This window comes from Clytia hemisphaerica, unplaced genomic scaffold, assembly GCF_902728285.1.
Source record: "Clytia hemisphaerica strain Z4C2 unplaced genomic scaffold, Clytia hemisphaerica genome assembly, whole genome shotgun sequence".
Taxonomy (NCBI): domain Eukaryota; kingdom Metazoa; phylum Cnidaria; class Hydrozoa; order Leptothecata; family Clytiidae; genus Clytia; species Clytia hemisphaerica.
The window spans coordinates 1,516,206-1,529,562 of NW_027103994.1; the positions used below are offsets into that span (position 1 = coordinate 1,516,206).

The following is a 13,357-nucleotide window of genomic DNA, read 5'->3' on the forward strand; positions in this document are numbered from 1 at the left end:
AATGTTTTAAAAATCTCATATCAGTGGCATTAGAAAGATTAATTAAATTGTAAATACAAAAAGAACAAAGATGATTATATCTCTGAATATGCAGCGAAATGACAAAGTTTTGTTATTAGTCTGTAAGAACAATCGAACATTAAAAAAATCTTGATTATCAATTTTCTTTAAAGTTAATTTTTTGAAAAAGGTGTGAATATATCGTGTTCGAGATACAAATGATATGAAGGTACAAGGTTCAAGCAAAGTTTTAGATGAAAGTGTAGCAAAGCTTTGATAATTCTTTGAATTTGTTGGAGAATATTCTTACAAAAAAATTAGTAACCTTATCCTTTTGAAAAAATTACTTCCACATTGTAAAAAGATGTGACTGTTTTGAAGGTTGAAACAGTGGTTAAAAAATCAAAGAAAAAATGTTTTATCTATATCTATGGGAAAATAATTGAATTCCTATGGATTCTAGTCATATGTTTTTGACATATTGATTCTAACCTTTTTCTTAACTGTATAGTGTATATGATGGATTTTATTGATAATTCTTTGGACAAAAGTTTGTTAGTAAACAAACAGTGTTTATTTTATATACTTACTTCTATGAAAACTGACTTCTAAATGAAAATGTTTGGATGAAAGTTTTGAAGTTTTGTCAGAATAAGGAAATAGCTGACTTATGGAGATTATGTACAAAGTTTTTACAGATTTTTAAGGTGTTTTTTGCATTTTAACGTTACAGCAGTGCTTTGGTAGGTCAGTTGATATCAGTGGTAACAACTTTAAAGTTTTGATAAAACATTACGACAGAATACATGTTGAAATAAGAGATAACTCCTTGGCTGACGGAAGTCTAGGAAGTGTGGACTTGACATAATTTTTTTGCCAGCGGGGAGTGAGATACTACACTTCTCAGACTAGGATTCAACGAACTTTTCCGGGATTTTACTCCTGTATTTCCTGGGAAAACCTGCATACAGGTTTTTTAAAGAACTTTTAAAGCTTTGCGACGTTCTTAAAACATGTTATTATTCTCGCCATTTAGTGAGTGTCTTTGTCCATTCTTCTAAGAAATTGGGTGTTTAAGGGTCTTCAAAGCCTTAAAATGTTCTTAACTTGTTCTTAACATTTTTATCATCGAAGCCTTAAGGTCCTATATACTTTGGTCTTATAAAAAACGAGTAAGGTGTACGAAAAACACTCTCCGACGCTCAACTTACAACTACCCAAAAGTCCCAATCTTTTTCCGTTAGAAATTTGGCAGTGGAATTTTAGCTCGGAAAATGGATTCTTATAAAACCACAACCCAACCAAGAGTATATGTTCTGCATTGTCAAATTAGAGATGTACAGGGTGTCCCTAATAAAAGTATCGAGTTTGAACATGCGATTGAGTAGAAAAGTTTGGGTGTGTTATCGCTAAAATATAATAACGTTCTCCATCACATAGGCTCATTACAAAAGGTAGTTACAACGTATAACTGACAAAGAAAAAAGAGGGAGAGCTTAAAATACAATTTTGTGAATACACAATTAAAACTTTCTACTCAATCGCATGTTCAAACTCGATACTTTTATTAGGGACACCCTGTATTGCACTGCATCCCCGTAATCTCTAATAGATTCTAATTAATTTCGAAGCATTTGTCTTCAGCGTAACGATTCTTTTCAATATCTAATTAGGACAAATTTGTATGAACAACTTTTTCACATTGAGTAATCTGTTTATAACAACTGCTTTGTATACTCTGAGAGAAATGGTCAGGGAATGTAGGGAATCTAACTTTTTGCATATGTTGTGGAAAGCTTTGATTTTGTTGTGCTTGTTCAGGAATCATAATTAAGGGCAAGAAATTAAATTAACCATTAGCCTATTATCGGGGAAATAATAATTTTTCATGGTTACACCCCTGTTTCACAAACCTGGTTGGACCTAATGCTGCTAATAAAGGAAATGTTTCTTTTCAACTTAAAATCCCTTTTTTGTTATCCTTTCAGCAATAAAGCTGGTCAAACTTATGCAAACATTTTATATTAAAATTTGGAATTTTTTTAGAGAATCAAATAGGCTAAGGTCTTTGAACAACAAGTACAACTGATCCCGTTTATATGACATAAATGAATCAGGTTTGTAAGTTGGACTCATCTTCCTGGCTTTTTCAAGATGGGCTGGAATTAACAAAAAATATTTTGATTATTTTAACATACAATGTATTGGTATGATAGGTAAAGTTAGGATAAATTTCACACCTTTTTCAGATACAAATGGGATCACAAAACAGATAAAAAAATAGTTGGAAATCTTGGCTCATAATAAAGTATAAAAATTTCAGCTCAGTAACATTCAGCGTATCCGTTTTTCACAAATTTTGAGATGAGATTGAATAGAATTTCTTAAGTGTTTCATCACACTGTAAGAAAAGATTTTGAAAAGTATTGGTTCACGGACACATTTATTAATAATAAGGTGTTTGGGTTCTTTTATGGCTTGCCTAAATCTTGATTTCCTTAGGTATGGTGTTAAATCAGTATATTTTTCCTCGATCTGGGTTATGAGTCAAATTTTAGCGATTATCGACCGTAGCGACCGTAGGATGAAGGTAGAGTATCCAGCTACGGTGCGCAAGGTTGTGGGTTCGAACCCCAGGCGAGTCATACCAAAGATCCCCAAAATGGTACTTGATGCCTCTCTGCTTGATGCTCAGCAACTAAAGAGTCGGATCAAGGGTAAGTGGAGAAATCCAGGGAAAGGACCTGTGAATTTTTGAAACAGAAACTTTGACTTACTTGTTTTCTTTATTGTATTTTTGAAATCTATGCGAAATTTGGGGTTGCGTCAATTGGTGTACAATTTGAAGGCATTGGAAGTAAAACTCAGGCCACAGGACCCTCTGAAAGTCAAACTTTCAATGAAATTCGAAGATGTCAAATTTTCGATTTCTGAAAAGTGCTCAACAGTGAACGTGTTAAAATCTGTTATAAAATCAATTATACTAAAAGTAAGGTTTGAAATCTGAGGCTCGAGTTGTTCTTAGTTTATCTTTCAGGTTTTGGTCAAGTTTTAGCAAAGTCTTCTTATAGAACCATGTTATGACTCGATTTATCAAGATAACGATCCGTCATCCAAATGAAAACAGAGGAAACATCATTAAAATAATTTTACAGGGCCAAAGTGTTTATTTTGATAGATGAAATGATTTTCATCTCAGAGCCTAACAAATAAAATCTCTTTTCTATTAGTTTTTCGTCAATACATTGTCGAAAGCTGATAAAGGAGATAAAAAATAGTTGTACCAATTTTGTAATGGAAGCTTTATGGCAAACAGATATGTAGCGCCTCTGCCTCAGTATTTCTATTGAAAGAGAATCTAGGCAACTGAGGATATAAATGACAAGGAGTGGTTTTAATGGATGAAATTGTATATAATTCTGCAGTTTTAAAGATTCTCGAAAGCTTTGAAATAGTGCGAGTTTATGTACTTACCTATTTGAGGACTGCGGAATTAATGAAACGATTTGGAAGAAACAGTTGTCACGGCTCTGACCCGCATCGAGGCTGTAATTGCCACCACAGCGAGCCTGAGGGCGAGCGAGGATGGCAGTCATTGCTTCACGCTAGGATATTGGACACGCATCTCGAATTTTTGCGCGCGCGTTTTTTTTTTGTTTGTTTGCGTTTGTTAGTAGTGAGGTTAAGTATACCGGGATAATCACGACGACGGACGAAAAATGTAATAGGCTAGTGGAAATACGAAATTTGATTGGTTGAAACTCACTAGCCTGTTAAATTTTCGTTCGTCGTCGTGATTTTACCGATTTACTTAACCTCACTAGTATCGTATAGTATCCCGTAAAGTTGGCTTCCCGGTAAAGTTTCATAGCTTTTCCCTTTTAGCATGCGCGGCGGACGCTTTTCCCTGCTTTAACTATTAACTTTCGGTAATTAGTTCTTACAAAATAAACAATGGATGGCGAAGAAAATTATTATATTTATTTTTCTTATAAGCATCTACTTTATAAGAATCAAATCAATAACTCTTTATTGAAGGTAATACATCTTTCGGTAATTAGTTTTTACAAAGTAAACAATGGATGGCGAAGAAGATGAGCATATTTATTTTTCTTATAAGCATCTACTTTATAAAAATCATATCAATAACTCTTTATTGAAGGTAATACATCTTTCGGTAATTAGTTCTTACAAAGTAAACAATGGGTGGCGAAGAATGATCATATTTATTTTTCTTATAAGCATCTTCTTTATAAGAATCAAATCAATAACTCTTTATTGAGGGTTATATACCTTTCGACAATTAGTTCTTACAAAATAAAGAATGGATAACGAAGAAGATGAGCATATCTATTTTTCTTATATGCGTCTACTTTATAAGACTCTGTTAAAATAAGGAAATTTTTAGTTGCGATTTTGCAAATCTTGTACTGTAAGCTAAGGTTTCAATTCTTTTTTATCAACTTAAAATTTTTCAACCAGTCAAAACCAAAATGCGTAATCCGTAACTTACTCAATATCGACAGTCTCTCCAATGTATTGCTTGTACTTCTTTAGAAAAGATTAACGAAAGATTCTATGATTATTAGAATTAATGAATTAAAAAAGGTATATCTATTTCTTTTTTAGCTTTTTTCGGGGATTCGAAGACATTTATTTCATCTCAAAACTCATCATACAATTGGCGAAATTTTCGACTTTCAGTCGTCTTGTTAAGCTTTGTTTTAAATACGTGACCTTTATGAGAGCGGTAGCAGTTAGTGCAAACTATAACCTAGTACTATCGTCCTTAGTCGATCAGGATTCAAACAAAGAAATAGATAACTGGCTATCTTAGAAAACGCACATACATAAACTCATTATTGACCATCCCAGTACTCTCGGATACCCAATAGCCGTCCCCCCGCTAATTAATTTTTCGAAAATTTTCCACCCAGGACATTCTTATACCTAATAGCCGTCCCCCCGCTTATTAATTTTTGGGAAAATGTTTTTGAAAGTTCCGTTTTTGTCCCAATTATGCTGTATTAGCCTCATTTTCAAAAATATTCCACCCAGGACATTATTATTCCAACCCCCCTCCGTTTATTAAGTTTTGAAATTTTTTCCAACCACCCCCCCCGTTTATTCCAATCCCCCCCGGCATTAGGTACCCGAGAGTAGTAAGGGATGAGAGCTCCTGTGTATTCTTTACGGGGTGAGATCTCAAAAAGTTTCTTCTCAAATAGGACAATCATTCGATTGGTTAGGGGGTCCTGATGTGGCTTATACATACAAAAAACTCCTTCTGATTCGAACTTCTATTTTTCGAATCTTTCTTTAATACGAACTATAGTATTTGTTCCATACTCAGGGAAGTCGTATAAATTACTCTCTGTAATACGAAACTTACTCTAAATCGAAAAAGAATTTTGGTCCCTTGAAGATCGAATTAGAGAGAGAGTTAACTATGTACGTTTAGTATGCGAAATTATGATTCATCATTCAGTAATCTCAGAACTGTATCTTGCTTTTTAATTGCAGTATAAAAATTTATAATAACTGATAAAACCACGAGCAGTAGTAACAGAAAAAGAATACAGATAAAATGTCAGGAAGTCACTCAATGCGATTACTGATTGCAACTATCATCACAAGTCTATTATCAATAGTTTGTTTTATCGTGTCATATTTCGTCAACGTATGGTGGACCGTAACGACGGGCAACGTAGACACGATACAAGGTTTATGGAAAGCGTGTCAAAAATATCAAAATGGAACGGAAATTTGCACGGAGAGAACAGATCTATTATCGTTCAAAGCTAAAAAAGGTTAGTTTGTTGAAATCAGTTACTTGACGCAGGATGGCTTAAGGCTTTTGTTACGAACGCTATCCGTAACAAGTACAGTTCCAAAAAAAAGTGGAACCACTACGTTTGAACAGGGTTTTGCTTTATAAATTCACTTTCGATTTTAGGAACCGATCCGATAATCACGTGTATCATCATCAGTGTTGTTTTTACAATCTTCATTTTGTTTGCATCTTTATCCATTGTTATCTGTTGTCGTAAAAGAACTACCACGTGGTACAAAACCATCCAATGGATGACCTTCTTTGTCATTATCTCACGTGAGTACTCCTTTTTCTTATAAAGCTTAGTTCTCAACTTTAGTTGAGCTAGAATCTGACAATGTCTGTATATATGTCTGTCTGTATGTCCGTCCGAAAACTTTGAGGCATGCAGCCTGTAGACTTCAAAAATTGTACCCTTTTTACGCCGGCCCTTATTACGTCACAAACTAATTTTTGGCTTACACCAATTAGGGCCGTTAATAACGCCAAAATTTGTAAAAATGGCTACTTATACTTCAAATTAGTAAATAATGTTTAAAATTTACATTAAGATGTCATATTTTGGTAGTAAATTGTTGAAAATTCCATTCAAAATCACTGATTTTCGTGAGGTCTTAGATATGGAGTAAAACAATGGATAATTTTTGTCTTCAAATCATACCTAAAATCCTTTGAATTGAGAAATAATCATCGAAAAGTAACGCCACTTTTAATTAAAAATTGCAAAATCTTGGCTCTTTTTACGCCGGCCCTTTTAACGCCGGACCTTTTAACGCCGGCCCTTATTACGCCACGTGCCCAAAAATAACGCCAATAAGGGCCGGCATAAAAAGGGCCGATAAGGTATATGTTTTTACTTTTTAGTTGTTGCTGCTGCAGACGGAATGTTGTACACTGAATTCGAATTCAAAGAAGAACTGAGCAATGGCAAAAGAGGTTTGGCGTACATGATTTCATGGGCGGGTACAGGCTTTCAATTCATACTCTTCATACTAATAATTGCTCAGCTTTGCATCCGCCCTCCACCCACTGTTGATACAAACGCATGGTAAAATGAGTGGAAAAATTAGCACTCTTTCCAAAAAGTGCGTTGCGTATTTCCGTTTATGCGGAAGTGGTTATGCTGTTGCTTTAATGTTATCTTTGGACGTAGTATAGACGTCTTATGCGAGCTCAGGAAGGACAATCAAAGAACATCTACACGGTTATAAGGATACAATGAATCTTGTAGTTTGAATTGATTACTATTCAATTCGACTTGCTGACTCAATCTATTGCAACTTGGAAATTCCATCATTATAAATCAAGCAAAGGCGCTTAAAACAATATTTCAGACAGACTTTTTAAAGATGGCCGTCAGGCCTTGAAGACTAACCTTGATCTTCGAAGCGGGGCGCGTAAATTCGTATTAAACTTGTATAGCGATACATACATTGTGGTAAAATAGATTGATAGAATAAAATTTATACTTTACATTTACCATGTGTTTTAAAATACTGTATATTTTTCAGTTTTGAAATAATATGCGTCAACACTTAAGGGGATAGGTTTGTCCGTTTTTTACCTAGTTTATAAACGGATCATTACAAGGATTAAATTGTAGCTTAATTTTACGATCGCTTGAGCTAGAAAAATTTCAGCCCATTTAACAATCTAAAATCAAATTATAACTTACCCTTAGTTTGTCTGTACCAGATAACGAATATCCACTTAATTCATTTCCCGGGGTAGCGAGTGATAACGCTAGCTAGCCCTATTAATAAGAGCTGATGTTTTCGGGTTGAAAAGAATCTGAAAAAGTGTCGGAAAAACACAAATCTTATAAGCTTTTAATGTTCTTTATATTATGGATCATCGTTCCACCGAACCTCAACTATATTCCAACTAAAGGCCGGTCTCCACTAGCGTGGGCTTCGATCGCGCTTTTTCGAGAATAGCTTCAACGCTATTGGTCAAAAGAAAAATGAAGCAACTACATTGGCGCGATCTGACGCAACGGTTGAAAAAAGTTGAAATGTGTTCAACTTTTTTTTCAAGTGCTCGCTACATTTTTATGAGGTAATCTTTTTTCCAAGCAAAAAGGACTGAACCAAAAGGATGCGATTGCAGCGCGCGCAAGTGGGGACTGGCCTTAAATCTCTCAAAGATTCCCGCTTTTCCCTCTGTTCAAAGGTCAAAGGGTCTAGGGAAATTCCTGTAAATTATTTTGGAAATATATTTAAAGTAAAGAAATTGCGTTGGTTTTCACTCCGAATGTGGGGGGGGGTTAGGTATACAGGATGACGGGGGAGAGTGTGCCGTCCGGCTTTCGACCCTCGGACCCTTAGCAGGATTAAACAGGAGAAAAATTGGAATATTTTGTGAATTTTGACGACCCTTATCGGGAATTTTTTGCGATATTTTTAGGGGCTAAAGTTTTTCCAACCCTTAGAGAGACTGTCAGGTTCCAAGCAGGCACCCTTAAGGCTGGCACATACCTGTACCTTCACTTGCCTAAGTACCCCCTCTCTTCCTCGGAGGTTTATTTTACTGAGTATTCTATTATTTTTCTTGACCATTTTTAAATGCCGAGCCCTTTTTACATTTTTCCAACCTTAAGTCGAGGAAGAGATTTAAAAGTCATGTCATTTTTCATTAGGAGAGGTGCCTTGTTTCTTGGGGAGCAGAATGGGTTACGGGGATGCACCGCTGTTCAGGGTACCTTTTTTAACCTCCATGAGTCCCAGGTAGGGTTGCAAAAACACCAAAAAAGAAAATCAGCCTCTCGTAGAGTCCATTTTTCGAGCCTCAGCGGAGCAGCCCCGCTGGTCGGCAAGGGTAGTACCCCGGGGCCTTGTTTCCCTCTTTTACCATACCTCCGATGTTTCTCATTTTGCTTAGCTACATCTATAGCTTGTACAATCATCATCATCAGAGGGCAGCTGAAAACCAAACCTATTTGCTTTACATTCGAGGACATTCGAGGAACCACTTCTTAACTGTAGATGCATAAGAAAGATGAAATACTTATTACTGTTATTGGTGATTTTACCAGCATTGAATGCGTCTAACAATGATCATGATATCAAGATATTGAAACTTCAAGTCAAAGCTTTAATGAAACTGCAGACAGACACAAGCCTGAAACTAACTCAAACCAATCAAAAACTAGCAACAAATAACCAGATCCTCAAACAACAATTATCTCAAACAGAACAGAAAGTCAAAGCCTTGGTGGCTAAAGATCAAACTCTCAATGGATACTGCAAGATCAAATCCAATCAATGTGGTTCATGCTACTGCGCCCAAGATTTCAACATTCCTGCAAAATTTTATTGTGATTGTCGAGCGAGAGCGGCGAGAAGAGATTGCAAAGAGCATTACTTGCAAGGTGAACGGACCAATGGTTTGTACCGGATCAATTTGAATACATATGGAATAGTAGTTCCGGTGTTTTGTGATCAGACCACTGATGGAGGTATGAGTATTTGCTCATTTTTAATTCGAAACCTGGGTTAGAAAAGCTTGTTCTTTCATTTTCGCGATCCATTTAAAAGACATTCTTAAACTTAAGAAAAATACTGCTGAAAAAGAGATTTTGCGAAGCTAGTCGATGTTTAACCGAGTTTCTAATCTAGAACGCTAGACCACAGAATTTAAGAGAGATATCAGGGTATGGTAAGAAGAAATTAGAGATCTTATACAAAATAACTAATATAATATAATAATATCTAACAGTTTCTGCAACGTTTTGACGGTTGTCTTTATCAACTTTATGCATATAGAACGTATATGTACAACTTGTACTATAAGCAACATTAACCTATTTTCCTTATACCTTTTACTCGTCTCTTGCATTGATTCTTTATTGTTGGTGGAAAATATTTAAAAGTAGTATGTTTTTCCTGATCAAATTTTAGGTGGTTGGACTTTGCTTCAGAGACGAGTTGACGGGTCAACGAACTTCTTTCGCAATTGGGAAACCTACAAAGAAGGCTTCGGACAACTCCAACATGAACACTGGCTAGGGAACGACAATCTGCATCTTCTCACTGCACAATCTGTTTTGACCGGCTCTGAAGTTCGTTTCGATCTTCAAGTCAAAGATTCTACTTCATGGAAATACGCGAAATATTCAAGTTTTCATATCGATGGAGAGTCGAATGCTTACCAACTACATATCAATGGCCACACAGGGAACGCTGAAGATGCAATGGTCAACCACAATGGAATGAAATGGTCTACTCCCGATTGAGATAATGACATCTGGTCTGCAAATTGTGCTTACGATCGACACGGAGCTTGGTGGTATAAAGCTTGTTCTCATGCTAATCTTAACGCAAACTCTTGGGATGAGCTCAAAGAAGAAAGCAAGATCTATAAGACATTTTGTTGGTATAGTTCACGCCTTCAATTCTCAGAAATCAAAGTGCGAAGGAAGTAAATTTTATTTGTTAAACATACGGCTTTGGAAGTAATGTTTGAGCTACCCAGTAAATGGGATCTTTTTCGAAAGATTCTTATTACTTTAAGGGAAGAAATTTTAGGGGGTCTTATGGAATAAAGGTGCTTAAAATCTTATAATTTATAGGGTTTCAATGGCTAGATCTTAAGATATTTGGTATTGATTCAAATATCTTTATCTATCGTGAAACTTAAATGCTGACTGATAAAATGTGCTCGGAGTAATGCCGTTTTTTCTCTATTTTGCAATTAATGTTGTGACTTGTTATTGATATTCAAAGAGTTATGGTTTATGGGCGAGCGATTTGGAGTAAAGGGCCGACGAAGAAAACTTTTCACTTTTTACAACCTCAAAACACCCTTAATCTTTCCAAGCCACTGTTTTTTATATTTTCAGACAGTATACGCGCAACATTTTTTGACTTTTGAGAAAAAATACAGACATGTTCGGTTATTTTGTCATAACTCATGAACAAGAAATCTTTTGATAAAAAATGAGCAACCCCTGAAAAGCTTATTAAAATCTGCAGCTTCTAGGATAACTAAAATGTTGCCTTCGCATTCACCAAAGGTTTTTTCCGCATTTTTCGGTAATGTCATTTTTTTTGTTTTTTTTAAACCTCCAATGCAAAAAAATGTGAAACAAAAAAATATACAATAGACCAGCTCCTGGTTGCGGGATGGCGCCACCTAGAGGAGTAGTAATTTTCCTATACGATTTTCGTGCTCCTCAACATCTCTAGTAATTTTTAATAATGATAGTTGACCGGGAAAACCAAAACATTGCTATCAAAACGGGTTTCATATCGATTACCGGCTTGTCATTTCCCGTAAAAGTCAGCAGCGTCACTAGGTCAATTTTAGAGTCTGTGGAAATTTTTATCTCTGAGATCAATCTGATAAAAGCGAGTCATAGGTATTGTCAGTCGAGTCTGTGTCCATCTGATGAAAGTAATTTTTCTTTATATCCTTTACCTTATTATAGCAATTATATACATTTGGCTATTATTTGAGTTTTTATTGCTACCATTTTAATCCTTTTGTCTGTATTTCATGATTTGCACATTTTTCTCATTTGATTTTCTGATACAGTATTATAATTTATAATAGCCCAATACAAAAAAAAATAGAAAAGTTTCGATATAAAAGAAATTGTTCCATTATTAGTCACTGTTGGCGAGATTTTTTTACTGTGAGTATGACGAATAGATACTGTTTTTGTGAGAGTGCATTAGTGGCTACATGATAATTTTTCTCTTAAAGTATGCTGTAGAAGCTTGGTGTTTTTTGGTTCAAAATTGTAATCACACTTTTATCAAAGTCATGAGTTTTTGAAGTGAAACATAATCTAACGCGTAAACTTGTTAAATGACATTATTTGGTTACAGGAGTATTATATATGTGTTCGATGGATATAAACCTTTTCCTAATCACGACATAATGTTGAATAACTAAGAGCTCCAGTCAATTTTACCGTCAAAACAATATCAAAAAAATTTAGTTAATACTTTTTCAAATCATACATTTGTTCATGAACATATTAAACGATTGGATATCTATCTTTTATTGCCTCTTTGAAGCGAGCTTCGTTGCCGCCTGTATTTCAAAATTGATATGAAAAATCCGACAATATTCCGTCCTAATCTTATTTCTTTGAATTATTTAGGTAAAAGGATTGACAGAGCTTGAACATTACTCCTAGTGCACAAAAATGTTATTCTCGAATTTTTTCACAAGTTTGCAATATATTTATCAACATTTTTAAACTCTGAAATGCAGAATTTCAACTGCGTGTATACTTTTGAATCCCTTTTGTCACTGCATTAATTTTTTTATGACTTGAAAAAAATAGCTTGCCAAAGTTGAGAGCCTGTGTTACAATAATATCAAAATTGGAATGTGACACTCTCTAAAATTATTAGACACTTTTAAGTCAAAATTTAGAAATATTAGTCGGAGTTTTGACAAGCTGACGATGATTTTACCTCTGTTATCTTTGTTATGATATGATAAAAGACTTGAGAAGAGCAGAACAACAGAGACTTTTGTCGAAGTTTTGACGTTGTTAGGGTGGTATTCCCAAGAGGTATATCATCAAAATTTATTGTTCCATTTGATGATTTTAACGAGGCGGCAACGAAGCTAGCAGTGTTATCTTCAAAAATACAAAGGAGATAGATGTCCAGTCGTTTATATGTTCATGATTTGTTTGTTATTATTTAAATGCTGGAGGTTTTAACCATTCAACAAAGTTTCCTTGATTCTAACCTGATAACAGCTAGTCATGATTTTCTTACGCGCACGGTAAACCTCTGAAGGCGCTTGAAAATTAACCATCTGAGGTAAAATAGTCCTCCCACGGAAAATTCGACAACAAAAATCATGTTGTGCGCCAGAAAGTCAAAAACTAAAGTTTCCTGATATGGCGCCCTATTTTTAAACACAATCATGCAACTTTGTTGTCATTTCCAGTCCTATTAGACGAGCGCAGTCCTCACAAATTTGATATAGCTTATTCGTCAGATTCTTTTGTTTTCACCCATCCCTTTAGAGTTTCAGCGTGCTGGGCAGAAAACAATCACAATCTGATCTCAGGTTACAGAGACAGGGGTGACACAATGATTAGAAAAAGGTGTTATGTATCTTACATTCCTGTGCCAGGACCCTAATACAATAAGTTTGAAAAATTAGTCTTCCCGAGCAGGACAGATTACAAACCGGAACTTTGGCAAAATGGCCCAAAATGGGTGTAGGGCTTATGCGAGTTATAAGTGTCCCTTTATTATACCTACAGAGGGGTGCAAAAAAACATCTATTGAGTCTCAAAAGGGGTCCCAAAAATTCGACTTCTTCATAGGTTCATAAATTCACGTACGTTAATATGGAGCATAGTTGAGATTTGAACAAAATCGATTCTTTTCAGGATGACTTTTGATTTCTCAAGCTTTCCTTTAGTGGTAGGGGATGTTAGCCTAGAAGTATTAATTTTGCAACGCAAACTCTCATACATGACAATGTACCCCATTTCCCTTTTTCAATGAAAATCCATATTCCCTTGAAAATTGACAACCGAACCAGGAA

The 13,357-nt window shown here is 35.2% G+C and overlaps 1 protein-coding gene and 1 long non-coding RNA gene across 2 annotated transcripts; both read left to right on the plus strand.

Annotated features, from left to right (window-relative positions):
* Positions 1-5,960: 5,960 nt before the first annotated feature.
* LOC136811270 (uncharacterized) lies at positions 5,961-7,372 on the plus strand. The gene is made up of 2 exons (XR_010847220.1): positions 5,961-6,109; positions 6,698-7,372. It is a non-coding gene; the product is annotated as an uncharacterized lncRNA (long non-coding RNA).
* Positions 7,373-8,829: 1,457 nt separating this feature from the next.
* Positions 8,830-10,375, plus strand: LOC136811316 (fibrinogen C domain-containing protein 1-like). Its single transcript, XM_067067931.1, has 2 exons — positions 8,830-9,290; positions 9,733-10,375. Exons 1-2 carry the CDS (start codon positions 8,831-8,833, stop codon positions 10,065-10,067), a joined length of 795 nt encoding a protein of 264 aa, XP_066924032.1. The 5' UTR covers position 8,830; the 3' UTR covers positions 10,068-10,375.
* The last annotated feature ends 2,982 nt before the right edge of the window (positions 10,376-13,357 follow it).

Bases quoted from the DNA above. Each gene is read 5' to 3' on its own strand.
- LOC136811316 (XM_067067931.1), top strand. From the start codon at position 8,831: ATGAAATACTTATTACTGTTATTGGTGATTTTACCAGCATTGAATGCG. The intron at 9,291-9,732 runs GTATGAGTATTT...ATCAAATTTTAG, and splicing joins TGATCAGACCACTGATGGAG to GTGGTTGGACTTTGCTTCAG.